Consider the following 27,784-nt stretch of genomic DNA (forward strand, 5'->3'; position numbering starts at 1 on the left):
TCGGGAGGAAAGGAAAGGGTCAGAATCAGAACAGGGGCAAGGGGTGTGGAGCAAGAAGGAAGAGACGAGAAAACATAGACGGTCAAGAAAGGAGGATGGCTGAAGACTGAATCAAACCTAATGCATTTTTGTCTCATTCTAGCATGAAAGTTGCTTTGTTGAAAAAGACCAAAGTCCTTTGACCTCACCATTCATAGAAGACAACAGCCACAAGTAGCAATTGGTTACCATGTCTATTGACAGTAAACTGGTGTGTCAACGTCTTTCCTGATTTTCTGTACACAATGATAGAATAATCTCCAAACATTGGTTCTGAAATCAACTGGAATGAGAGTTCAGTAATATTGTGAAAAGAAGTCACATTGTGCCATTGAAAAATCCTGTTGTTTTGAGGATCCTAGAAAATAAAGAAATAAGAAATAAAAACAGAGGTCATGTGAGAGCATTAGCTTTTCCTTTTTTTTTGTTTGTTTTGTATTTTGGCTTTTTAACTTTTTTTTTATTTTTTGGGGGGAGATAGTCAGGTTTTTACTTATTTACTTATTATTTTAATGGAGGTACTGGGGACTGAACCCAGGACCTCATGCATGTTAAACATGCACTCTACCACTGAGCTATACCCTCCCCACTAGCTTTTCCTTTTTCATTTGAGGTGCTTTATGTAGTTATTAGAAGTAAACAAATCTCCATCATTTTATTGCACTAATTATTAGAAGTAAACAAATCTCTATCATTCTATTGCACTAATATCTCAAATTGCAAAAACAATATGGCTTCCTCAGGCATTCAAATTTAATCTTACAGTATATCTCTCTTAAGCCCAGGAAGATAAGGAAAAAATGATCTGTAACTAATGATTTTGATTTTGATCTTTCTGAACCAAAGTTGTGTAAAGAATTTTAAACTCAGTTTGTGTGATCCGGAGTAACGCTCTTCAAAGGAGGTGGCGCCCTACGGACAGGTGCACAAGGAGATACTTACCTTAACAAATACTTGTGAAGATTGTCACTGGTTTGTATTTGGTCCCTAAGTTGATCATGAGTTACACACTGCATGCAAGAGCTATTAAGTGGAATTTCCACAAGACAGGATCGATAATGCCGCTGTTTCTCCTTTATTTGCTTTTAGCTTTTAACATATTCTAGCTTATGTGCGCCTGGTCCAATAATTGTACTGATATCATCTACCCGTGATTAAAGAAATCCCGATAAAAAGATTTCTACGAGGAAACAAAAACATCATTCACTTCTCATTTTTTTTTTCTTTTTGCTTTCCTCTACCGTGAAGTCTAGAAAGCTAAATTAAGTTTTTAGTCTTCTTTTCCGTACAGATTGCCCATGTGACCTAGGGCCGGCCAGTTAAATGTAAGTAGAAGTCACTAGGTGGAAACTGTTTCCAAAAGAATCAGATTCAGTTGCCACTGAAAATAAAGCAACGCATTGAGGGTGGCGGAGAGGTTAAGTGGAAGAAGCCTGGGTCCGTGGTAATAGGCTGCTGCTGTCCTCACCCTGAAGTGTCTGCCCTGAGACACAGTAGTGTGTGAGGACAGTAAACCCTTCACTCATTGAAACCAACGCTAGTTAGGGTTTCTGTTGCTTTTAATGCAACACAACACTAGAGGAATTAAGATGTGAAGGGAATAAAATTTGTGAATCACTAACAGTGCAGAAACATGAAAGCGATTGACCCGATACTCATCCTACCAGCAGGACGAGTGTTTGTCACCCACATGACAAAGTCAAAGCCATTCAAATAATAAGACTACGTGAACCGTGGATTTACACACATAATTATCAAGGATGTACCTAGATCTCAGTGTATTAACCTCCAGAAGTAGTTAATAGTAACTGTACGTGTTATGTGTAGAGATTAAACCACGTATGTTGGGCTTAATCGATACGACTCATTTTCTGACAGGCTTAAGAGGTTAAATAAGTTTGAAAGCCACACAGCGCCACACTAGGGGTTTGAACCAGTAGGAGAAACTATTTCTGAAAGCAGAATCCATTTTATAATAATATCGAGAGCTTCTAAATTTTTACATGTTTATGGTTTCTGTTTTCTTTAAACAAGACAGGGCTAAATTAAAATTGAGAAAGACCAGCAGCCAAAAATCAAGCAATTTTATTTTACTTATTTTATTTTTAAAATTTTGTTGGGGGGATAGGTAATTAAGTTTATTTATTTATTTTAATGACGGGCTGGGGGATTGAACCCAGGGCCTCGCACATGCTAGCATGAACTCTACCACTAAGCTATACTCTCCCCACCAAATCAAGCAATTTTAAACCCAAATCTCCCTTAGAAAGAGCCCAATCTTTTGTTTTCCATGAAAACCCAAGTTCCTGCATTTGCCCCACAGTCTGCGCGCACAGCAGCCGCCCTCTGTTAAATTTTCATCGGATGCCTTAAGCTGAGTACGTAAGTACAGATTTTTTCTTCCCTCTTATCTTGGTTATCTTAATTTCTAGCTGTGCATAGTGAAAACTAGACACACGTCACTATTTATCTGACTATTTTAAGTAATGGGTGTGACAAAGCAGATCTCTTACCTGAAGTGTGATCAAAGGATACTGAAAGAAGAAAAAAAAATGCAAGTTAATATCTTAATAGTTCATTCTTTTTTGTCAGATGTTGTATTCTAAAGATTATCTGACTTCAACGTTGACTTATTCCTCACTTTGCCAGAGGGCAAAGTTTCTAGAACCAAAGATGCCAAGAACACGCCAAATGTGAAAGAGACCCCGGGCCTCCTCCGGGAAGTGCAAAGCACAGCATGTTCCGCGTGAGCCTGTTTTTCCCCTCATACGATGAAAAGACCTAAAGACGTATAAGTCAGTTCACTACACAGGAAAGTTTTAGGTTTACATTTGACGATTGTCTTTGAAACTATATTTTACAGTTCTGCATGTTAGAACCTATTTCCACACTTATGGAAAGCTTCCTGACGACACTGTCTATAGCAATGGATTTATTTAATTTGCTTCAATTTCATTGTGTCATTGAAATGACCGAACTCACCAAATCCTCAGTAGGTATGAAATTGGTATTCAGTGTCACGATGCGAACTTTAACTAAAAGAAAAGAGAAGAAAGGACAATATTTTTTCCTTGTTATTTCTCTCCCAAGGTATGATTGCTTGTAAATAGACATAAAAATTAATTACCTTTCTGTCACAGAATGCTGCCCCCTCCTCCTCTAGCTCTGAGTTAACCCTTTAAGACTGGAGGCTCTTGTGCACATTTGTAATTCCTCTGCTGATGACACTCTGGTGTCACCAAAGCTGACACTAGCTGCTACCACTACTGGAAACTCTTACTCTAATGACCCACAGGGATATCTCAAAAATTGGTGGCAGAATTAGTCATAGAAGGACAAATGCGAAATACACGTGATAAGAGTTACATGCAATTTTCCTGGAAGAATATACTGAGATTTGCAAACATTAAGTCAATTTTTAGCAGAATTCCAGAAAAACCGTGTTAGCTACTTTTGTATATATAACTGTCATCATAGCACTTTAATGAGTCCAGAAGAGAAAATGCAGCAAAAACATCTCACTCGAAGAATTCTGTTTTTGTTCATTTCTTTTCAGTCAATTATACAAATACATAGTATTAGTCAGAAGGAAGTGTATGGATACTCTTATCCAACCTCTAATTTTATACCTGAGAAAACTGAAGATCTCAGAGATGAGAATTTACTTGGAAAAAGCCAGTCATTAATTAACGAAGCCAAGACGAAATCTATATCCTTCTGAATCCTAGTTTGGCGTTCTTTCTGCTCCTTTCTACTTGCACCAATAAAAAAATCAAATAAAAGTGCTCTGCTTAGGTGATCAGGCTTCTGATCACTTCTACTGGCATAAATAATAATAATAAAGATAATGATAAATATCCTTTAAGGGCTCCTTCCTGTGTGCTAGGTACAACTGCACGTTGACTGATTATTTTCTTCTCACAAGAGTTCTACAAGTGAGACACTTTTACTGTCTCCATTCTATCGGTGAAAAAATTGAGTCTAAATAGAAATTTAATTTGCATGTCCAGCTGGTAAATTGTGGAGCTGTTGAATTATGTGGGCCTGTCATGGGAATTTGTAAACAGTGACACGGCATGCAGAATTGTAAGAGACGAAGCATTTTTACTGGAGTTGGAGGGCACGGTTTCATAACTGACCTGGACAACCAGTCAGAATTCTAGGAATTCTTGCTCCTGTGACATTAAGGTGGAATTTAAAACCATGTGTTTGGGTTTAACTTGAATCATGTGTTTGGATTGCTCGGAATGGGAAGAATGGGTCTCTCAAGTCCACGATATGAAGGAAACATAAATATTGACTCACCATCCTCTCCAGCTTTATAGATGGGCTTATCTGTCTGCACAAAGGTTACTGTCTCTTCCGAAGAGATGGCTACAGCTCTCCTCTCAAAGATTTTAAGAGTGTCTCCCTTTGCCAACAATGTCACGAAAGCCAGCTGCTCCGAGGACTTCTGAGAAACCTGTTTATGTTGAAGAACAGAGAAAAGGAAAATTATTATTAGACATTAAGATGGTAAATTATGTCTTAATTTACTCTCAACCTGTGAGAGTCTTGTAAACTCATAATTTCTTAATGAGAGACTCTGTGATTGCTTGTCACAATTCACAATAATAAACTTATTTTTGTCTTCTTGTCTGTTGTTTTTTATGTTCCTCTGAGTCCCAGTCCTGCTTCCTTTTACTTAGTTTCCTGTCCTCATATTACTAAATAGTTCTACCATCTAAAAGGCAGGAATTACATCTTATTACCATTCTCTGTAATAGAAGAGTGGAGTAGTTCACAGGTTTTGTTGTATATGTAACTTTTCCTTCTACTTGCCTCTCAAGAATTCTCCCATGTTCCTCCCTGATTTATCCCAAATCAAGATTTGTTATTGCTCTAAAAATAATATTTAAGCAGTAATTTCATTTTTTTCTACCTGAAGTTCTGAAATGTCAAACTCAGCGCCTCACCTCGAAATTTGCACAAGTGTAGAAGTTATCTTCTTCCACAGACTGGTCAAAAATAGTGGTGTTGGATCCACCATATTCCAAGACGACACTCAAGGATACAGATTCATTGAGGTTTAAAAGGTGGAGACAAGCTTGCTCTGGAGAATGACTTTGCATCACAGAGGAGACCCATAGGATATATTGCCTGTGCAAAGAAAGTAATCAGTCAACTCTCTAAACGAGTGGAGGAGAAACGCAGAACACGCAGGAAAGGCAATTTTGGCCCATCGACATATTCCTGAAACCTGTGCATTTTTCATAGTATTGCAATAACCTTGAGAAGCAGAGAGAGAGGTAGCTTAAGAAAAAACATGTCAGACCCCTGCCTCCACTTGTTTAAAATTTACAAGGTAAACCAGCACTCAGTCTCAGGAGTTGAAATGGTGCCCTATAATCAAATTTTAGCACAGAACATATTTAAAAAGGTCACTTCGCCAGTACTTAAATGAATAGAAAGTATCATATTTCCTTACGGTTTCAAAGCCACAGAGACAGTAAAATGAAGCAAAAGGGTGCTCAGAAAAATGGTGGGCACCATTTTGCCCCAATGCCCGAATGATGAAGACTCCAAGGTAAATATGCCTTCTCCCTCTTTCTCTCTGTCTTCCTTTCTTTTTAGAAGTCAGCTGTCTCAGCTCTTTCCTGTCTTCCTCTCCTTCTACTCTGCCTCTGTCTGTGTACTGTTGCTTTTATACAGTACCCACGATGAAGGATCAGTTACATTTTGGAGCGCGCGTCAGAGACCCATTGATCACATTTGATCACCTCTCCCATTACTTCTTGGTGGAGGGGGTCGGTGTCACCTTATGTACAACTTCCTTCTTAAGTTCACTGGATGCTGATCCGTGTTTGGAATCAGCAGCACAGGTTGGACAGGAAGAAGGAGGAAAACAAAGAAAGCGCTTGTGTGACATGGAGGATGTCGTTAATTTAATTTAATGCCCCACTCACAGGGCTGGCTGCGGCGTCTAAAGCATTAAGTATGTGGGAATTAGCACTGGGAAGGAAATACCTCTCCAAAGGTAGGGACTTGCTGTCCTCGTTCCATGTCCTCAAAGGTAAATTTTCCAGGCTTCTGAGAGAAGTAGTGTATCTGATGTTGCCCAAACCCAGATGCAGTGGGGTATCTCAATATGGGCTCATTTTACAGATAATTGAAAGTATTATTTTTCCATGATTTTGTAATACAGAATATTGGGGGTCATGGCGGGCTGGTGTGTGGGCGGTAAAAAAATTTACGAGAGACAAAGAAAAGTTTAAAAAACAAAGAAAAAGTTTAACAGATATGGTGTTATAGACAACAGTGGGCCACCTGGACGAGAGGGACCTGTGTGAGCACGAGGGCCGCCTGCTGAGGTCTTTTATGGGAAGGGGTTGGTGAGCAGAGGGGCTGTATGATCAGCTTGTGCACAAGTTTTTGATTGGTTATGGGTGAGGTAAGAGAGTTAGGGTCCATGAAGAGACAGTGGGATTTATGACTCCAATAAGGAGGAAACATGGGCCGAGACGAGGCAGCCTGAGTGATTGTGAGGCTAGCCACTTCCTAGGGCCATTAATTCTCCCAGAGCAAACACACGTCAGAAAAGCGTGTACTTTGGTTTTTTTTGATGGATTGCAGGCGGAAACCTGAGAGCCCAGGGATGGGGGGTCACGGGGCCTCGGCAGACACCAGGTGGCCCCGTACAGAATACATTTGAAATATCGATATATGTTCAACATTTACTACGATTTTCTTAGTGAGGTTTTCTTTACAATACCCAATACCCTTTTCTTCCTAAAAAAAATGAAAGAAAAGGTGATATGTGTCAGTGTATACACACACTAGTCACTTCTTGACAAAAAAAAAAGCTTTATCATCATTTGAATTGCAAAACATTTCTGCAAGGAAGAGGAACCACATCAGGGGACCTGGCAACCTCCTGACAGAGTCTTTAGTGTGTTAATTCTCCCATTTGGATTTTTAAAAACACATCTTTCTATTTCAAGTATTGATGGCGTTAATGCATCTGACTTGAAGAATGATGTATTGGGTAATGAAAGATCTGAGCAGGTTTTGATCTTTTAGAAATAGGCGTGCAACACTGCAAGATAAAATACAAAGGAAAGAACAACAAAACCAACCATAAGCGGTGAGGAGGTGCGATGGAACCCCAGGGCCTGGGGCACGTGAGAACGGGGTCCGCCCTTGACCACATTCCCAATTCCAACGCAGAACTCCATGCGTGAAACGTCTTAGCAGAACTGAGCCATCTCTCCTTTCCCCATTTCAAGTTGGGACTTTTGTTTTCAGTCTGGCTTTCCTCTGACCCTGCCTGGGAGGCCAGTTCCCTTAAAATCTCTGCTGGAAGGCTAATCCTCCACTGCGGACCTGCGTTGCCGCTTTGAACCTTTAATTTCTTTTCACTAGAACCTCAGATTGTTAGTCCCCGTTTCTGACTAACACCCTTCCCTCTGCTGGCCCTTAGGCTTGCTATTAGAACCACTGTCTGCACTCCATTCCTCACGCTCGTAAGTCGCTAGTTTCCAAAACAAGTTCACCAGCTTCCACTCATCAGTACTCAAGACAAACAGCACCAGGCAGACTGTTTATAACTCAAAGCAACGGATTCTTTATTCCCAAGGCTAATAAACCTAACATAGTGAAACTTCTCTAAAATATTTGCGTTTTTTTCAACTGCAAAAATTTCGTGCTGTTCATCTAAACGTTAATCAGGGCAAGTTATTGTTAATATATATATTTTGCACCACCTTTTAAACCACCTTGGGAACTGGACTGTTTTTATGATATCTCGTTCCTCAGACATAATTTTATCTGATGAACCTACCCCCCAAATTTTATCTGATTAACATGGTTAATGGACCCTCATTCCAGAAAATTCAGATAGGAATCCAGCCGTATCTAGAGTACTTGCTAGGCCTCAGCAGTAATTCTAGGTTCTAGAGATAACAAGATGCATAAGACACAGTCGTCTAAAGGAGTTTACTTCCTAGAGAAAGGGACGAGAGGAAAGGGGGAGGGAGGATGGGAGAGGGTAGGGGGACAGGGAGTCGGGGGTGGGTGAGGATGAAGGAAGGGAGGACCACCCATTGAAGAGGGAGGGTATTTACTGAGTTCTTAGTAACTAACAGGCAGTGTGATAAGTGCTGGTGCTGACAGTATCTTATTTAATCCTCAGAAAATACAATTTTAAATATATTGTTTATTCTTATTTTACCAATAGGAAAAATACAGTATCAGAAAAAAATTATTATTTTTATAGGCTCACCCAGACAGTAAGTGATGGGACAGAAACTTAAACTCTTTTTCAGGGTTCCTGAGAACACCTTGAACTTCTAGTTCACCTCTCTAAGATGCTTAAGTCAACAAGACAAATAGGACGATTGCCAAGATCAGTAAAGCATAGGCAGTTAACTGTGTTTTAAAATAAACAAAGCTGTTCAGTTCCTGGTGTTGCAATCTATTGAAAAGGAGATCACCTTCTCCTCTGAAAGGAACAGCCTGCTTGATACGTGAAATTGCCCTCCTTGTTCTCAGAAGTTTGTCTTCTGCATCACTGGCTGGTTGTTAGAGTTGCCAAGAAATTTCTAATCACACCTTGCCCACCTGTAGATGAGCGATTAAGAATAAAAGTAATGCGGGCAGAAACAGATGGACAGTCAGGAGTCCAGTGAATACGGATGCTGTGAGCTGCATTTATGGAGCTATATGTTTTCAATTTTCCAAATCAAGTTCATCAGTGTCCAAGAGAGGGTTTTACCCTTCATCGTTTAGATCAGGTTTTAACCCTTCCATTTGCAAATGGTGTCGCACCAAATGCTACCACCCGCATGGTCACACAGCTTCAGGTCCACACCTTTTTTCTTTACTAGAGAAAATATAAAAGTCTTGAGATGAGGAGGGGGAATGAGGTGTAAAAATGATCGAAATCTAATGCAGTATTCTTACTTATGTAATTCATCACTGAATCCACCACCTGTCTGGAAATGTCTGCTACCGTCCTTTGGAGAAACACGGACTTCACAAAACATTTAGACTCCAGCTATAGCCATCCCTTAAACATGGAGATTTAGTCATTGGCTCAAAAAATATTCATTTATATGTGTTTTAGGTCCTATGGTTAGAAACAAAGAAAAATAAGATACGATTTATTTTCTTCAAGAATATATTGATATCATTGGAGAGTCAAAGACAAAAACCCACTGCAGACCGTGTAGATGTGGTCATAGAGAAGCACTCATTTTAGGAAGTTTTCTGCTCGGAGGAGGACAGGATCAAAGAGAATTCCACTAAGGGGGGGGTCACTTGAGAATCCTCAGGTTTTTAATTTTATGGTTATCTAAGAATCAGAAGCCTTACTCGGATCTTGTGCTCCGTACCCCGGACGGCTGAGACGCTTTAACTTGAAAAGGCCGAATGATACAGCCATGAATAAAACCTGGAAGACACGAGGATATGAAACTGTGGGGCCAACACATTCATAAAAAAATACAAACAATTAAGTAAACAGCCCATGATTCAGCTAAAGGGAACACCCGACTGGCTCTCTGAAATGTCCACAAGGACATCGGGGCGCGTTTTACTGGTCAGGTTTCATTATCCCGGGTCTGGGCTTCGTGGTCTATTTCAGGGACTAACACAGTTTTGTTGCTGGTAGTTGTCTGTGTTGTACTTGGCTCTTTGTATCCTCTCCAGAGTCCCAGGTGCCACTGCACGGCCATGATCGCATCTCACGGCTCAACAACTCACAGCAGCAGCGTGAGAGGCTCTAGTCCGCCTACAAACAACGTTCTCTGGGAAATCTCCTGATTTACAGAATTTCAGCCATGGTGATGGTCTGGGTGTCACAGATTACTGTCCTGTGACTTGAATTCACCTGCCTTTAACCAAAAGCAAGGGGTTAAGATAGAAAAAAACATCCCTGAGAGCTCTTAGCTGGTGTTCTCTGCTGAACATCATAATTTCACAGAACACAAATATTACACAAAGTCACCCTGGGACCGTGGTGGAGTCAGGCAAAAACAAGGCCACTCATTAATCATCTCTAAGAACAGACAAGAATCTGAACACTGTCGGACTACAAAAATTGCCAAATATGTCCCTCTCCCCGCTCACATCAGTGACTGCATCTTCTTTCCCATTTACAACTTAAGTCTTAGAGTGTTATTCCTGCCTCTGCACTAAAACTATTAAGAAAACTTCAGCAATACAAGTAAAAGGAATAAAAAAAAATACTCGAAATTATCTGATACCACAGGAGGAAGGAGACACAGGCAGGTATCAGGAAGGCCCACACCTTCCGGGGCCCTCTTCCTGTCTCTAGACTCTTCCGTCTCTAGAACATGAACCACAAGATGTGTGTGTGATATTTCAGTTTCTGGGAAGTCAAGCACAAGTTTGTTAAGAGATCTTTTATCCCCCGCTGTCACATAGCCAAAACCTGCCTGGGAAACCAGGTGAATCGTGCAGAGCATCAGTCTATGCATTTCCATCAAGAAATATAGTTAAGCTGACATGAGGCACACGCCAGTGGCTCTGGCACATACAGCCTCGCCTCAGGGATAGCTGACTGGTTCATTCATGCCTGTCCTGCCCGTGTATCCAGGTGCCCCCTGGAGACAATGACAGAATCACCACAAAAACAGCTGTAAGTTTACACTGTCCCTCGGCAATATTCAATAACCCAGTGAACCAAATGCTAGTTTCTGACAGCATCCAATCCAGAGCAAGCCCCACTTTCTTGAATTCTCCCTCAGGTCTCCCAGCACAGGGCCCTCCCTGATGCCTCCCTCCTGACCTGCTCTGCCATGTGGGAAGGTGTTGACTTATAGCTGAGCTGGACCAGGAAAGCGGTAGCCTTATCTCTGGGGACCCTTGGTTGTCAAGCTTTGACTCTTGGCTAAAAAAGGGCAGTGGGATTCATCGTGTGCATTCAAAGTCTGTGACCCTTGGGCCAGTTGGCTGTTGGATGGTTTCCAACTGGCACAACCAGTCAGACAGCCTGACTTGACAACGTGACTAGTGGGGAGTAAGAAACCACATGGGAACTTCCTTCTTGAGCTTTCCCAGTGATGGTTCCTTGCACAGATCTTGGTAGTTTGTTTCAGAGACAGAACACAGAGCAAGTGTGAGGAAGAAACTTGGTGCTTGCCCCTGGAAGCCTCTAGCAACCCGAGTGTCTGCCTGTGTTCTCTTTCTCTTGCTGCACTGTATCTGTTCCCTTGACTAAATATTCCTTAGTATATAACTTTGCAGTAGCCAGCCTGCTTTTTTTTTTTTTTTTTTGCCTACAGCAGCTTCGTTTTTTCCCAATAAAAGTCTTTCATTTTGAAAACACTCAATATCACTAATTATTAGAGAAATGCAAATCAAAACTACAATGAGGTATCACCTCACACCAGTCAGAATGGCCATCATTCAAAAGTCCACAAATGACAAATGCTGGAGAGGCTGTGGAGAAAAGGAAGCCCTCCCACACTGCTGGTGGGAATGCAGTTTGGTGCAGCCAATGTGGAAAACTGTATGGAGATTCCTCAAAAGACTAGGAATAGATTTACCATATGACCCATATATGCCCGCTCCTGGGCATGTATCCAGAAGGAACCCTACTTCAAAAAGACACTTGCACCCCAATGTTCATAGCAGCACTATTTACAGTAGCCAAGACATGGAAACAGCCTAAATGTCCATCAACAGATGACTGGATAAAGAAGATGTGGTATATTTATACAATGGAATACTATCCAGCCTTAAGAATGACAACATAACGCCATTTGCAGCAACAAGGATGTCCCTGGAGAATGTCATTCTAAGTGAAGTAAGCCAGAAAGAGAAAGAAAAATACCATATGAGATCACTCATATGTCGAATCTAAAAAAAAAAAAAAAAAAAAAGAACATAAATACAAAACAGAAACAGACTCAGACTCATAGACATAGAATACAAACTTGTGGTTGCCAAGGGGATAGACTGGGAGTTCAAAATTTGTAGATAGTGACAGGCATATGTGGAACAGATAAACAAGATTATACTGTATAGCACAGGGAAATATATACAAGATCTTGTGGTAGCTCACAGCAAAAAAAAAATGTGACAATGAATATATGTATGTTCATGTATAACTGAAAAATTGTACTCTACACTGGAATTTGACACAACATTGTAAAATGACTAAAACTCAATACAAAATGTTTAAAAAAAAGTCCTTGGAGCGCCTTTCTCTCTGCTAGATTGGATACTGTCTGATTGGAATCAATTTTTGCTCAAATAAACTCTTAACATTTTTAATATTCCTCAATTTTTCTTTTAGCAGTGACAATAATAGAAGGCTAACTGTGAAGTTTGATTAGATCCTGGACTGAGGAGGGAAAGGGTTCTAAAAGACATCTTGGGTGAGTAAAAAAGACATTTGAGGAAAATTCGGATAGAAAATATATCTTAGAATATATATTAAATTATTTTTAAGTTTCTTAGATGTATTTATGTGTGCAACTTACTTTCAAAGCATTCAGAAAAAAGATAATAGAAATCAATAGAGCGAGGTAAAGAATACATGAGGAAAATGTAATAATTGTTGGATCTAGGTGAGGAAAACGCTGGCATTGAACGAACTAGAACCTTTTTGTAAATGTGAATCCTTCTCCCATAACTGGGCTTTTACGATTGCAGTTGTACATTATAGACACAAGGTGGCGATAGACACACATTTGAATTTGTATAAGACACTCCGGTGAAAGGAGTGGTCAGGAAGGAAAAAAAAAAAAAAAAAAAATTCTTGACCTAACATCCTCAAAGGCTACTCTAGGAGGAGCAATGTGTGAAAATCCTGGAAGGCAAAAACCACTGTGAAAATTCACACTACAGCTGGGTAGTTAATATTCAAGTAGGCACGCTGCAAAGTGTTAGAAATTCAAGTAGGAAGCAGCAAGGACGGCCCCTTGCTTCAGGAAGAAACCTCGCTTCCAGTCCTGGCCTCACCAGTGTCTAATTCTGTGACCTTACTCAGGGCGATTATGAGTAGCTCTCGAGTGTAAAATGAGGAAACTATCTGAACAAAAACTTGGAAAGCAATTTCAGCCGGAGTTGGAATTCCATTTAGAGGTCATGCGTATTAGCGGGTTTGGCTGGGAAATTCTTAGCCATGCCAGCAGTCACCTGAAGTAGAACGTTGAAAATTTCCCACGAAGCACAAAGGATAAATACAGAACACACTCTGATTCTGCAGCGTCCCAATGTTTATTTTGAAAGGACCTTAAGGGATTGTTTTGAGAAACCACAATTTGCTTCCTGTACATGTGTGATCATCTTTGGGTTCTGGCCCCATTAGTGGGTCACCTTCTAAATGTTGACAAATCATTCTATGCTGCTTGTATTTTATTTGAAAAGTGGTTCTTCTGGAAAAAGTGCTCTTGGAACTCAGCCATCCTGCCAAGATTCCAGGCAATCAACAGCCATATGTATGTGAGAAAGGCTTTGAAGTAACTCCAGCTCCTGTCACCATCTCACTCTGCACCAGAAACCCAAGCAAGAAGCACCTAGGTAAGCTCACTCAATAAACAGATCTGATTTTATATTTATTTATTTATTTGTGTGTTCAGGAAATATTTACTGAGCAACCACGAAGTGCCAGAACCATGCATTGGTTAGCAATACGACGAAGCTTCTTGATCTGGTGGAGTTCATATTCCCATGGAAAGAGCCCCATAATAATAGCAATAGTGTTATTAAAATACTAACAACCATAATAAAATAATAAACAAATATATAAATTATCCAATGTCATATATTATGAAATAAATAAACAAGATGTTTGCAAATGGATAGAATGGATAAACCTCTTCTGATTGATATGCAACTTTTTTTTCCCCTGCTTTGTTCTGTATTGCCTGGTTGGAAGGGAGCAATTTTAGCCAAAATCAAACAACCCCCACTCCAAATCAAACAAAAATACCAGTTGAGTCCACAAGAGGGCGTAATGGGGTTCACCACAAACAAACGGAGATGTGAACTTGTATGTAAACTTTAATTAGCTACCAAGGGGTAAACTAAAGGTTATGTCCACCAGACGAGGTCATGCTAGTTCCTTCATGATTTTATAGGTGTTTAGAACTTAAAATCATTTTTTATAATTATCTTTTTTACTTGTAATTCTGGATTTTCCTTTCCCAAGCTGCTTGGTATGAAAGTCAAAAGTTACTCTTGTTTACCCATACCTGCATTCTAAAGGAAAAGAATCTGATTGCTGGCTGCCTATACATCTGCGGATTGGAAGCAATGGTTAATAAAAAGGTAGGCTAAGGCATACAGAATGTTTTATTTTTAGATTTTCCCTACCATAAATGTTTTTCCGTGATACTTTAACCCACACTGTGCACATTGAAGAGCTCTGTGGGGCAGAAAGGTAAAACAGAAAGAAATGGACTTCAAGTTCAAGCACATAGAACAGAAAATAAACAGAAGGAATCTCTCTGGTCCAACTTCAAGGTCCATTTAACACAACATAGATTGACCGTTACTCTATTACTCTTGTTAGCTCATTAAATTAAATTAAATTAAATTAAATTAAATTAAATTAAATTAAATTATCTTCCTTTCATTGTTCTGTCTTGGTACATATCCATCTCTAGCCAGGAGAGGAATGGAACCAGCTTTACAGTCATGGAAACAACAGATTATAATGCAGCAAAGGAGACACTAAATCTTACTTTAGAAAAGTGGGAAGAAATAGATGAAACATTTTGAGAGACGAGAGATTTGAGGAACCGTCCAGAAGGAAATTAACATTTGATTCAAGCCTCCCACAATTACTAGGTTTTTTCTAGGCAGAGAGCAAAGGGGTTGTGGGGAAAGAGCATCTTACGCTTGTGGGACAACCATGAAGTCATGCAGCATCAGGACGTGTTTGGAGAACGGTCAGGAGTCAGCACCCGGAGCGTGAGCTGTGCAGAGGAAAGGAAGCTGGCAGGTCTTGAATAACACAGAAAGGTGACATGACTTGGAGTTGCAGTCAGTTGATTGTCAAGAAATACTGACTCAAACACTGCAACCAAAAATTTCCCCTTGAGGTGGAGGGGTGGGTATAGCTCAATGGTAGAGCACGTGCTTAGCATGCACAAGGTCTTGGGTTCAATCCCCAGTCACGCCATCAAAAAAAACCACCTTTCTCTTAGAGCTAATGTTTTTTTAATCTGCCTAGAATATGGTTAGACACACCTTCCCCATGGAATAGCATCTTGTTAGTTTGAGTTTCAGAGATGATCTCAGCAGTATCAAGGGTAAGTTTACTTATCTAAGACCGCACGCACCAGCAAATGACAGTGACAGGACCTAACGTCTTCGGCTTAGTTTCATGGTAAAAGTTTCTAACAGATGTGTGTTTCAATGGTGCTCGATTCCAGATCTATCAAGCATAAGAGAAGGAAGACTCCGTATTTGGAAAAAATTCTGGACTAACTGGATGGACTTAGCTTTATCCTGATCTACCTCAGAAGGTTGATTTTTAACATCATTCGAAAGAGGTAGGCATGTACGTTGTCAATGTGGGAGGTTTTTTTTTTTTTTTAAGATTTCTCTTCTTTACAGATCTTTTCCCCCAAAGTTACAAAATGCTTCAAAATCTCACTTTTATCATATATTATTTGGTGACAAATACTCTTATCTAGAATGCTTTTCTAAATAATTTATTTCCTAAGTAATTGGCACAAAATGAATTATACTTTGAATTTTTGATGTGTTCAAAATTTTATATTAATAAGTATTATATATTAACATGCATGGGAAACAGGAATTAAAATTTTATTTTGGTCCATCCGTTAGAAACTTTTACATAAAAGTTAAACACAAACTTCTGGAAGATTTACAATAGTTAGAATTTTGTGTTTGTTTATTTTGTACCATGAAATGCACATTAAGCCATTCTCACAGTATAGAGAGTTAAAATTACAGAGACCTGAAATGGAAATTAAAGAAATGGAGAGGGGCCTATATAGATGGGACGCAACACATACTTTATTTCTGACAGCACTTTAGTTCTTTTTGGCAGATCCATTTAATTTCTGCATCACAGTTCTCGGAAAGAATTTGTGAGTTTGAGATGTAAACACAGCTGTTTTCTTTAGCATCACCAGTGATTTGCAATCTGTGGAGCAAAAGGAAAGCTTCTCCTTAGTGTTTGTGGTTCTCACACAATTCTCCTCCTCCAGCCTGTATTTTCTATAACGCAATTATTAAACATGGAATAACTACACAGTCATGAATATAATGATATAAACGTTTAATGTAAAGCTAATAGCAACCTCTGGAACTTGAAAACCCAGCGTCTCTGAAAAAGAATTGTTCTAACAAGACAAGTCATAATGATATAGTCAAAAGAGAAGCTTTGGAAACTGGGAATTGAATCTCATTCTACTATTAACATGTCACATGGAAAGTTATCTTAAATACACAGGATATAACCACCTGATATTTGGGGAGGCATTGAGATGTTGCACGTGAAAGCACGATCACGCTTAAACAAAGGACGTGCTCAGTAAATGTAATGAGCACACAGAGGGTGGTGCACACGCAGGGTCTCCACAATGTGAACGTGAGCCGGAAAAAGAGGCTCACTTCACGTAGTATGTAGACGGAGGTTCCTTTTTCTTCCCATCCCAAGTGGTTGGTGGGTGTCTGTTACAATATATATACTGTTAGTTTCAAAGAAGCAAGAGTCCTGTGGTTCGCTGTGGTGGGGGTGGGGAGGGGGAGGGGGCAGTAGAGTTCGCACAGTAGGATGGCAAGTTGGGGCCGGGTGCTGGGAGTGGGTGAGTGCAAGACATCCACCTGTTGTCTCAGACAGAAAACAACTTGGTGGCAGCGGTCCATTTTCTTTCTTTTTTTTGAAAAGGCATCCTTTATTCCTCTCTTTTTTTGCCCTCCTTTTTTGTTTTGCTTTGTTTTTGGGGGGAGAGGTAATTGGGTTTACTGTCACCCTCTTTTATTTTAATGGAGGCACTGGGGGTTGAACCCGGGACCCCCTGCGTCCTAAGCACACGCCCTGCCACCGAGCTGCTTCCCTTCCCTCCCACCCCTCACGGCTTTTCTTTCTTTCTTTGTTCCATTTCTTCACGGAGCCTCTCCACCCTGAGCAGCCAGTCTGATTCTCTCCTCGTGCCCGGCTCTCCAGTCCAATCAGGAACTTCTCTCGACGGAACTGTTGCAGAAGGGCCCCCACGTTTTCTCTCTCCCGCCCTCGGGTCCTTTCTTCACTTTTCAGGATAAATGTTTAATGCTCATCTGGCCAAGACATTGACTCCCTTTCCAAAAGGTCTCTCTGACTTCCCAGGCTTCCCTGATCCGTCTCTGCCTTGCTCTCTTCCATCATTTCATTCAATCCCCCAAACCGTCCTGTGAAAGAAATTAGTATCACCCTTTATGTTCCTCTTTACCTGAAAACCAGGGCTGACAATTAAACTATAAGCAGAGTCTCAAATAAAAGCAGAGTCTCACTGACCCATTTTCTGCTGTAACGTTGTGAGCAGCTCTCCAGCGGAAACAGCCCTCAGCAGGAAATCCCTTTGTCACCAACCTTAAACCGCCGCCCCCACGTGCTACTCCTCTCCCTGAGCACAGCCTTCAGATCTTTCTATCGCACAATACCTTGCCTAACTTGGGTTTTTCCTTTGATCTTCTGTAGATCAAAGCAGTAGAAACAGAGAATAAGTCACGAACAGATGGCCACTCTCTTCCCTAGAGTCCCCTTCAGTAACCTCATCAAGAGACGGTGTGCACAGAAGGTGTGCACAAGCCAGCATCTGACGAGAGATGGCGGGGAGCCGGCAAGCCTGCACGCGGCGGGGGTGGCGATGGCTCTGACCTCCTGTCTCACTGATCAACTCAGATCACTTCCCCTTTTCCCTTTAAAAACTTTCACAGCTGAGCAGAATCTTTGCCGATGGTTTTTGGGGGTCACTGAGTCCACCATCTCCCCGGGCTGCCGGCGTTCTGATTAAAAGCAACTTTCCTTTGCACCAACATTTCCCTCTCTTGAGTATGGATTTTTGAGCGGCAGGCAGCCAGACCCGAGTTCGGTAACAATATAATACCTTCCAGGTTTATCTGATCACTAGTGTCTTCATCAAATCGTCATTTTTTATCCTCAGAATGAAATGGAATGTTCAACAGAATTGAATCCAACCACTTTGTTTATATTTCTGCTCATAGACACATCAGTGTTTTCTAATTTTATTATAAACCTTAATAAAATAAAACATAATGGCCCAGTAAGAAAACATACCCCCCTAAAAGTAAACTTTACTATGTACAAAAAAAAAGTTAGTATCAGAGTTGCATTCATTTGGAAATGAACTACAAAAAATCATCCCTAAAAAGCATATAAAAGTCAGGGTAGATTTTATTTAACAAAATGTTTGCCTTTTTGTACATTTATTCTAGCCTGCAACATTTTATTTTAAAAGACTCTTCATTTAAAAGTGTTAGCTTTTAAGAAATATTTTAGAACATGAAGCAAACAATGTCAAAATTTGCTAATTAAACCAACATTTCTTTCACTGTTTATTACTTCTCCATAATAATAAATTATTACTATATCTTGGATAAACGAACATGCTCCTTTGTTTGAAGTTTTAGCCTCTTGTTTTTCAAATGATAAAACATCCACTTTAATTGTGATTTATATGAATGTGAATGGTCATTCCCAGATTCAAGAAATGTAACACAGTATCATCTGCTCTGGGAAAACGCTCATTAAAAGTTTTTATTTTTTAGAAACTTGGTTGGATGCTTGCTCACTTTTGGTTTTGGGGGAAAAAATGTCTTGACCTTTGCTGTACAAGAGACCATGAAGTCTGTTACAATATGTCATTTAATGTAGCATCAAACTTCCTATAATACTGATGGTTCTCTTCCCATATGAGATGGGAAACTATGAGACAACAGATAGGAAACAGCAAATAGCTCTTTTGTGGCTTACGCATTTTCATCACAGGTCCTCAAACAACTCTTTTACACCACGGATTAAAATAGGTCACAGCATTTATCACAATGCGGGTAGTTTCTCTTAAGTGTCTGCTTTGCACACGCTGACACTCACTACATTTTGTCGTCTGCTATTCCTTGTCCCAGTGCTGGTGGGGACCCACTAACTTATCCAGCCCCACAGTGTGACAAACACGACTTAAAACAATTCTTCGTGCCAACAGCTTCCAGCTCAACATTTCTTAATTTTAAAATTGTTTACTCAAAGAACGTTTGTATGTGCCGCTCCCAAAGGAGCTGGTCTATTCCATGGTTCCTAAAACTCCATTGCAGGTAAAAATGTATATTGTTATAAAGAGCTGAAGGAACTTTTCAACCAACGTCAGAGTCACTCTTCTTCTCAGACTGTTCCGCACCTCTTAAACATTTCTAAACTAAATTAAAACTACGAAACTCAGTCTTCAAGAACAACGTTACTGTCTCGCCATGTGAAGCTGATCTGTGTTGAGTACTCAAATTAGCTTATCTAATACTCACATGTTAGAATTCAAAAAGGAGCCATTTATCCACTTCCAGTTCTTCTCTGATAGCGTAAAATTTAATCCAATCCAGAACAGAACTCCTTTGTCTATCATACTTTGTATGGATCTCTAAAAAATGAAACAGGAGAAAGAACTGAATATTGAATCTGTTTATCTGTTCATGGTTTGCATTTTTCACTCATCCTATAAAACCCAGTTCAAGTATCACCTCCCTTATGAAGCATATCCTATCTCCCCATCGGAGTTAATTATTCCTTCTTTGTGGTATTTCTTTCTCTATATTTATACTGTTGTAATTCATTAAGTTATATTTAATTATTTGCTTACAGGTCTGTGTAGTCTCTCAGACTGTGAGCTTCTTGAAGTCAAAGTTACTACTTCCATCTGCACAGACCCCTTCGGCTAAGCACCAAGTCTTGATATGGTTACAAGAAGGTGCTAAGTTGTACTGAAGTATTTGACTTAATTACTTACCAATTCTTCTTGATCTTGGATTAGCAGCAGACTGGACTCTTTTGTGAAACAGTCGGCTAGACTGTCATTCCAAGGTTTGGAACTGTGACAAAAAAACAGGCATTTATCTCGGAGTGGACGCCAATTTGTTGGACACTTTAACAGAGGTGGTCTCGCTTGTAAAGTAAGAAAGAGAAAGAAGAAATAAATGACTGTTATATTTCTAACCTGTCAGCACACCGCTATGACTCTTCACACATGAGCAAGTCATTAGAAAGGCAGGGAAGTCTTTGATCATCACTGTGAGAATTAATAAATTTATTATAATTTTGAGGGTTTTGAGACCTATTGTTCATTCTGGTACTAAGGTTTAGAAATTGGTGACCAGTAAAAACACTGAAAGACAGAATAACTTGTTCGAATCCACACAATCAGAGGCTGGTGGAATCAAAACACTACTTCTGAGTTTCCTTAAATTCATCATTAGTGCTTCCTGCGGAGACAACGATATCAAACTTATATAAAAAATATCTACTTTAAATGACATGCAAAATGAAAAGCAAATAATAATTCAATGCACTAATTTAATTTAAAAAATCATGGAGAAAAAAATCATAATAAAAGTTCTAATTTCTAGATTATATATTTGCCTATTAACGTGATCTACTGGTTAGTGTTTTCTGGAAGGAATTTTCAGCTTTCTTAAAATTTCTGTTCTGTAAGGATGTGTATAATGAATGAACACATTCTGCTACAGTCACTCAACAACAGTGTCTTTATTAACACACATTACTTAGTAAGTGCGAGAACAACACCTTGATTGATACAATAAATATTAAAGAATTTATTCTATGTTTTTGTTCCATCGATTAACTTTGGACCAAAGTTGGCTGTTTGTCATGTTCATTAAAATCACCAAATATTCCAACTAAATGCATATTTTACTTTTTAGCTTGTTTTTGCCTATTAGTTATTGAATATCCTAGCAGCAGTCTCTCCTAAGACAGATGCTTTGGTGCTTAAGGTGACAGGCTCTACAGTTAGACCACCTAAGGACAGTCCCCGGTGTCACCACTTAGGGCTTGTGTGACCCTGAGTGAGTTGCTGAACCTTTCCACGCCTCACTTTTGTCAAACATAAAATCAGAGTGATAACACTGTATTAACGTACGGGTTGTTACGAGCCTTAACTAAGGCAGTGCGGGATACGTACAAATTTTAGTGGTTATTCTTAAGAAATTCAAGCCACGAAACATACCTGTTGTTTCATTCCTGCTCTCTTGAACAATCACACTGCTTCTTTCTATTGAGGACTTTTGTCTTAAGAACATCACTAGTAAATAAGGAGAAACCATGAAGAAGATTAAAGCTGAAACGTGCAGTGAAATGGATGTGTTGCATTTCTCACTTCAGAAAAGTGAACACACGCAGATACTGAGTTACCTGTCATCGACTAGAAAAGTAAACTCAAAGGTGTTACTTGAACTCTTAAGTTGTCTACCCTTCTGCCTGAACTTTCCATCGTCAAAAGGAGCATTATTGTGGCTTTCCCATGGGAGACACTGCCTAAGACAATCTGGAATTTTACAGGCACTTAAGAAACTGTAAATAATTGGAAATTTGTGTCTTCTTTGTTATTGTCACATCTTACCTTAAGTGTGATTTTTTTTTAAAGCTCTTGGAGTACATGCGAAATACAAATCCTCTATACAGACAATCAAAACAATTAGGAAGAGAAATATAAAAAGTTTGAGTTTGCAAAGCAGGTTTGGGCGGAGCACTCTTAGAAGCATTGTTTTGTAACTGGTTTTATCTCGCTGGTCTTCCACTAGGTTGGGGGTGGCCAAATTACGTGAACATACTTTAATATTTATAGTAGAAGTGGAATAATATGTAGGGCAAGGAATGCATGATCTTGCATCACTTACCTGAAACACTCAGCCCGATCACAGTCAGGACGAGAAGAAGCATCCCCACACAAGAAAGTTGCAGAGCCAGTTTATGCCAAGATGAACCCTGGCAAGCATCTGAGACATTACGAAAATACACTTGATTAACTCCATTGAGTTCATCTGGTACAAAAAGCAAAGGTGGTTTGGATCACATGAGAACAGTTAGATTCAGGCTGAGGACAGGGGCAGGAGAGAATATTTATCAGTCATCTTTTAGAGGAGGGTCCCGCAGGATGGAATCTCAGATCCAACTGAGAGTTTGCCCATCAATGAAATAAAAATATTTACTCCTGTCTTGTGTACAAAGGATGGGTCTAACAGTCAAGTGAGATCGATGGGAAGATGTTTTGAAAATTGTTGACTGCTCTACAAAAATGAAGCAGATGCCCTATTGTAAGAAGTCAGTCCAGGAATTTTGTCTAAAAAAGATGGCCTTCATTCCTCCAGGATATTTTTTATTTTTTGAGGCTCTATTTTGTGCCAGGCAACATTTTCGGTACTGGTGATAAAAGACAGTTCTACTCTTGGACATGAAGTTCTCTGCTTTACTGTTGCGTAGAACAATCATCTCCAACTTTGACCAAATGTATGGAATTCAAGGAAGAGTATTTTATAAGTTTGCATATTATTTTCAGTATTTCAGTGAGCACAACATAACATGAACCTGTGTCTACAATACTGCATGGTCTAAAAATTGGCAAATATCTTTGTTTTCCCTGTAATCATATCAATAACAATGTGCTGTGTATTTCATGATCATCAAAAGTCGTGATGATATTAATTAAAGTAGGATCGCAAATTAATCATAACTTTATCTATGTATTTTTGCTTCCAGATCTCTTTTTTAACTTTTTTTATTTTTTAACATTTTTATTGAGTTATAGTCATTTTACAATGTTGTGTCAAATTCCAGTGTAGAGCACAATTTTTCAGTTTTACATGAACATACATATATATTCATTGTTGCATTTTTTTTTTGCTGTGAGCTACCACAAGATCTTGTATATATTTCTCTGTGCTATATGGTATAATCTTGTTTATCTAGTTTACATTTTGAAATCCCAACCTGTCCCTTCCTACCCCCCCGCCCCCTTGGCAACCAGAAGTTTGTATTCTATGTCTATGAGCCAGACCTCTTCAAAAACATGGATTTCACAGGGAAACATAATCAAAGAGAGGCTTTTTAACACAAAAAATTCTTGGGAAACACTGAGCTACAGCTTCCAAAATTAAATCAGCTCTGACAATTCACAGTTCAGTTATTCTACCTGAAATTGTGCTTAGACAACCTGTATAAGTGACTTAATTATAAGATCCCTTTTATTCTCACTTGGTTTATACTATGTTAGCTATATTACAGCTATAAATTATTTTCTAAATTGTGTTATTAGAGCCAGGGGCCTTGACAAGTAAAGGTTTTCTAACTTATCTGCAGATATCTATTTATTTATATTATCTATTCCTTTTTACGTTTTTCTAATATTCCTCAGTTAAAAGAACACTTGCTTTGGGGGAGGGTATAGCTCAGTGGTAGCGTACACACTCAGCATGCACGAGGCCCTGGGCTCAATTCCCAGGGCCTCCAAAGAAGTAAGTAAGTAAATAAATAAATAAACAAACAAAACTAGTTACCTCCCCCGCCACCCCCCCAAAAAAAAGAACACTTGCTTTGAGTCCCCTGTTAAAAATTTTAGTGTCAGAAATGTTAAAATGTTGTCTTAAATGTTCCAGAGTCCTACAGGCCCATTTCTACTTTAATTTTTTATACTCTCCCTGGTGATTAAGTTGTGTGACCTAGTTTTCAGACGGCTTGTAATGGTCTCTTCCCTGAGGACATTGACTTTCAGGGAAGAGTTAGTTCTTTCCAAAATGTCCCTGGAGAGACGGAATTTAGGAGAGCTAAGTGAGATCAAAGACTATGGGAGGAAACAGATAATAGATTAGATCCAAGGGAGTGACAAGTGGATTATCGTCTGAAGGGGAGAGATAAATAAGGGTAGGCACCTAGAGGAGACTCCAAGGCTTACGTCGGAAATCGGGAGAACAGGACTTGAGAATACTGACCTAGAACTTCTAACGGGAGCCAGTGTGACGTGCAGCGGCTAAACGCAGTGAGCCCATGACTAGTCCTGGGCCATCTTCCCTTACACTTGTATGTATTATGTTACCTTGCTGTCTCCTTTCTTCCTCATCCTTTCTGCCCTTGAAACTTTGTGAAGTGGAGAAGGCTCCATACAGTCATGACGTTAACATTTATCACTGAGGAACAGCAGGGGTTAAGAACGGAGGCTCTCAGATGGAAGAGGTTTGTGTTTGAGCACGGTGCTTTGGGCAATGTAACCTTCATAAAACTACCAATTTCCTCAGCTGTGAATAGATTCTACGTCATACAATTTTGGAAAGGATTATGTGAAATAGTTCTTCTAGACATGGTGTCTGGTACATAGTAACTGTTCAGCTAAAATGGAAAGAACTGAGTGAAGAGTCCTGTGCTTGGGAGCTCTGCTTTCCTGTGTTAAGACTGTCTGCTGCTCTGTGCAAGATTAGAATTAATGGAGTTACAATAACAAATTGAAAAAGACAAGTAAACTTTAGTTATCTGGAAATGCTCATTTAGGGCTATTTTTGTTTTGATATAAACAGTATGCTAAATCACCTTGCCCCATTGCTCTGAAGACCTCCGTGGCTTTCTATCAAGCAGGACTGAGTTATATGCCTATAAATCAGTCTACAAATCCCTGTTTAACTTGTTTCAGTTGCTTCTCTAACTTCACCTCCTACTGGTTTCCATAAAGGCGTGCTCTGCCTTTTCACATTAACCTTCATGCTCCCCCTGCAATATGCCAGGCAAGTTCTCACCTCAGGGAGCTGGCATTTGCTAGTCCAACTTGTAAAGATCTCTTCTTCCAGAAAGCATACCTTTGTCCCTTAATTCTTTCAGATCTTGACTCAACTGTCATCTTGTCAGGCAGACCTTCTATGATTATTCTATTCGATACGGTGCCCTTGCCAGAAGTAACTCTCAATTCCATTAAAAAACAAAGTTCTCCATTGCATTGAATATCATCTAATCTTTTTATATATACTACTTAGTTACTAGCTTTCGCGTAGTCTTCCTGGGCATATAACATAAACTCAGTAAAGGAAAAGATTTTTTTTCCCTCTACTTTGTTCACTGCTGTATCCTCAGGGTTGGCGTGTGCCTGGAACGGAACTGGAGCGTATTTTCAGATGAACAAGTAAACTTTAGAGGCATTTTGTTGACTTAATCTACTTTTCTAAGAGACCAAACCCTTGGCCATAAAGTAGGTCACAACTCACATCTCTGCCTGGCTTTCCTGACCGCCTTTGATACGGTCAGTATTCTGCATGGCTTCCACAGCCTGAACAGGTTAGTAGGTTTGCAATAATTGCAATACCAGATCAGTGTGCGGAGAAAGCGTGTCACCTGCCATTTCAGTAAACAAAGGGTGTTGCAGCCATAAAGCCATCAACCGCTGCAGCTGCATACAATGGGGCACTTGGAGGGGAATTCAGGATGGAGAAGAACAGGACACTGGCCCTGGATAGTTATATGTGTATCAAAGGAATGATTTCAGTAAGCCCAGACTCTTGCGTCTTCCCATACATAGACTAGCACTAAAACCATTAACTTGAGATGTCTGTTTTTGTGATTAGCCGTGATCTTTTGATTTTGACTACAGGTGTTTTTTGTTTTTTGTTTTTTGTTTTTTTTTTTTTCCCCAGCCAAAACTCCTATGTATCCTGTTACTCCCTGATCTCTTGGGAACAGTTTCTCAGAGCTATCTGAGAGGTTGCCTGCCCCGGCTATTGTCAGTAAGGCCATCAGATACATCATTCTCAACTTTTCAGTGATGCATATTTTTTCAGTTGACTTCTGTTTTATTAATCACACATTTTGCTCTGAATTTTTATTCTGCTATGTCTTTCAGATTTACTTCTGGGATGATGTTTTCTGGAATAACGATTATCATAAGAATAGACACATTTTTCTGGACCCATTGATTTGGGATCACAGATCATGGCTTTTGAGGAAAATCTGGCTGTTTTTCTCTGTGTTCATTCTCTGACATCTCCTTTCAACCTCATCTTTGCTTCTCCCCACTGAGCTGGAGCTGAATGAAGAAAAGAAAGTCTTTCTCTTTCCTATCAAAAAACAACTGAGGCTTCATCAAACCCTCAGTGCAGTTACCAAAATTCTCCAATTTCCTTTAACCCCCAGAGGAAGGGTATCTGAAAATACCTGATAAGTCTAAGACTCTGCAACTCTCAATTTAGAACGTCAATAATTTAATACTTTCAAATTATATCAAAGCATCCTAAAAAGATACAATCCACTTGCTAAGGACAATACAGAATGGATATCAGGTTGGATAAAAATGCTCTAGTACTGATGTTAGCAAATTTGGTTAGACTTCAGAAGGTAACACTATGTCATGAAAACTTTATACATTTTTTCCCGCCTACATTCTGGTTTCTTTTAATCCTTTCCCAGGCCATGGGCTCCATCACCTGTTCCCTCACGTTAGAAATCCCCATTCATTTTACTCAGAATGCTAACTTCTCTGACACACAGAAAAGCGCCAACTTCAACAGGTATCAAACCGGTTTATCGGTGAAATTTTCCTGTGTCTTGTGGCTTATCTCCTTCTAAACAGTGACACTTTTCAATTTAAAAATGATCAGATTGTGATTATATTCAAATCTTTGATCTTGAATATCATTTTCTCCCAGAACACTTTTTTCCCTTCTGTCTGGAGAGTGGAGAATGTTAACCATTAAGCGTACACGTTGTATTCTGAAAGAAATGCTACGAATGCAAATACAGTGGAGCTTCATCACCATATTTCATAGAGGGATTTGAAGTAAGGTAGGTTACTATTACAGCAAGGTAGTAACGCGTCTCTAAAAACACTCCTTTGCTCATGCATGTAAAATATTTCCTCGAGATCTTTTAACCGAGGCTCAGTAATAGGAGTGCTGTCCACTTCTCACACTGATACATGATAAAAGAGAAATCTAGGCGGTCTGTGTTTTTTCCCACAGGGGTGATCACGTGCAGACAAACCATGCAACACCTACTTAATATTGACATCGGACTGCTGATCATTTTCAAAGCCCTGATTTAAAGCCATAAATTTAAGAGGAAAATCTAACCCTGGAAGACATACAAATGCCAAAAGGAAAACTAAAAACACTTACTTTGAGGAAGAGATGGGGGTGATGAATGTTCAAGACCAGTATCCCTGGTTAAGTTTAAATCAGCATATATCACTTGTCCGTCCATCGCAAACAGAAGAATGTGGCACTAAACTTGTGTGAAAGGAAAAACTCCAAGTTCTATGAGGCAAGAGCAGCAAAAGGAAGTCTTGAAAAGTTTTTGTCTCTCATATGTTACCACCTACCCACTCACACTTCTAGCTGTGGGTTTTACCTTTAAATTACTGGGTGTCCATTATACTTAGACAGGAAGTGTCTACTCTTCTTAATTAATTGGTCTGTTGTTTGAGAAAATTTTGGGAAGGTTTGTTGGTGGTCTCTGTCACCATCCTTCTTGAGTATCTCTCTGAGTGCCAGGACCAGCGTGAGGTAAATGAGGTACTCACCCAGGGTGTACATTTAAGAAGTCTTCCAAAACTCAGGAATCAAGATGAATAATATTTAATGCAACCCTGTAAAAAATAAACACTAGTGCAAAAACCTGCAGGATGCCTTTCAAAAGCTCTAAAATCTTCCTGCAATATTTGTGCTCCAAAAAAGTTGCAAGATATGGAAAATAGACTTGTAAATGTGGACAAGGCTGCTAAACAGA

General features: G+C 39.5%; 2 protein-coding genes and 1 long non-coding RNA gene across 8 annotated transcripts in view; 1 reads left to right on the forward strand and 2 right to left on the reverse strand.

The window, feature by feature from the left end:
* The window catches only part of LOC105062331 (ovostatin homolog 2-like), a 41,238-nt gene extending 35,560 nt beyond the window's left edge, over positions 1 to 5,678 (reverse strand). Inside the window, exons 1-6 of one of the 2 annotated variants that reach the window (XM_045510210.2) lie at positions 5,507 to 5,678; positions 4,995 to 5,178; positions 4,345 to 4,501; positions 3,022 to 3,074; positions 2,553 to 2,573; positions 229 to 397 (exon numbers count right to left, since the gene is read on the reverse strand). In XM_045510210.2, coding sequence (XP_045366166.2) covers positions 229 to 397; positions 2,553 to 2,573; positions 3,022 to 3,074; positions 4,345 to 4,501; positions 4,995 to 5,178; positions 5,507 to 5,571 — 649 coding nt within the window. In that variant the 5' untranslated portion in view covers positions 5,572 to 5,678. Of the gene's footprint in view, positions 1 to 228; positions 398 to 2,552; positions 2,574 to 3,021; positions 3,075 to 3,166; positions 3,593 to 4,344; positions 4,502 to 4,994; positions 5,179 to 5,506 lie in introns of those variants that run through there. The other variant, XM_074357364.1, reaches the window with a different exon arrangement.
* A 7,405-nt stretch (positions 5,679 to 13,083) lies between these two features.
* Positions 13,084 to 18,987, forward strand: LOC141575910 (uncharacterized). 3 transcript variants are annotated; one of them, XR_012504012.1, is made up of 4 exons: positions 13,084 to 13,569; positions 14,201 to 14,319; positions 15,429 to 15,548; positions 17,705 to 18,987. It is a non-coding gene; the product is annotated as an uncharacterized LOC141575910 (long non-coding RNA). The 3 variants fall into 3 exon arrangements; XR_012504010.1 differs by having other exon boundaries at positions 13,084 to 14,319; XR_012504011.1 differs by having other exon boundaries at positions 14,201 to 15,548.
* KLRB1 (killer cell lectin like receptor B1) lies at positions 16,038 to 27,359 on the reverse strand. 3 transcript variants are annotated; one of them, XM_074357508.1, is made up of 6 exons: positions 27,175 to 27,359; positions 21,928 to 22,071; positions 21,258 to 21,332; positions 20,022 to 20,176; positions 19,543 to 19,655; positions 16,038 to 16,168 (listed from the first exon to the last, which is right to left on the reverse strand). In XM_074357508.1, the coding sequence occupies exons 1-6, from the start codon at positions 27,257 to 27,259 to the stop codon at positions 16,039 to 16,041; spliced, it is 702 nt and encodes a 233-aa protein (XP_074213609.1). In that variant the 5' UTR covers positions 27,260 to 27,359; the 3' UTR covers position 16,038. The 3 variants fall into 3 exon arrangements, with proteins under 3 accessions (XP_074213609.1, XP_074213611.1, XP_074213610.1); XM_074357510.1 differs by having other exon boundaries at positions 16,038 to 17,415; XM_074357509.1 differs by having other exon boundaries at positions 21,928 to 22,026; positions 27,175 to 27,357.
* Between the last annotated feature and the right edge of the window lie 425 nt (positions 27,360 to 27,784).

The sequence above is a fragment of the Camelus bactrianus genome, chromosome 34 (genome assembly GCF_048773025.1).
Source record: "Camelus bactrianus isolate YW-2024 breed Bactrian camel chromosome 34, ASM4877302v1, whole genome shotgun sequence".
NCBI classification, from domain to species: Eukaryota; Metazoa; Chordata; class Mammalia; order Artiodactyla; family Camelidae; genus Camelus; species Camelus bactrianus.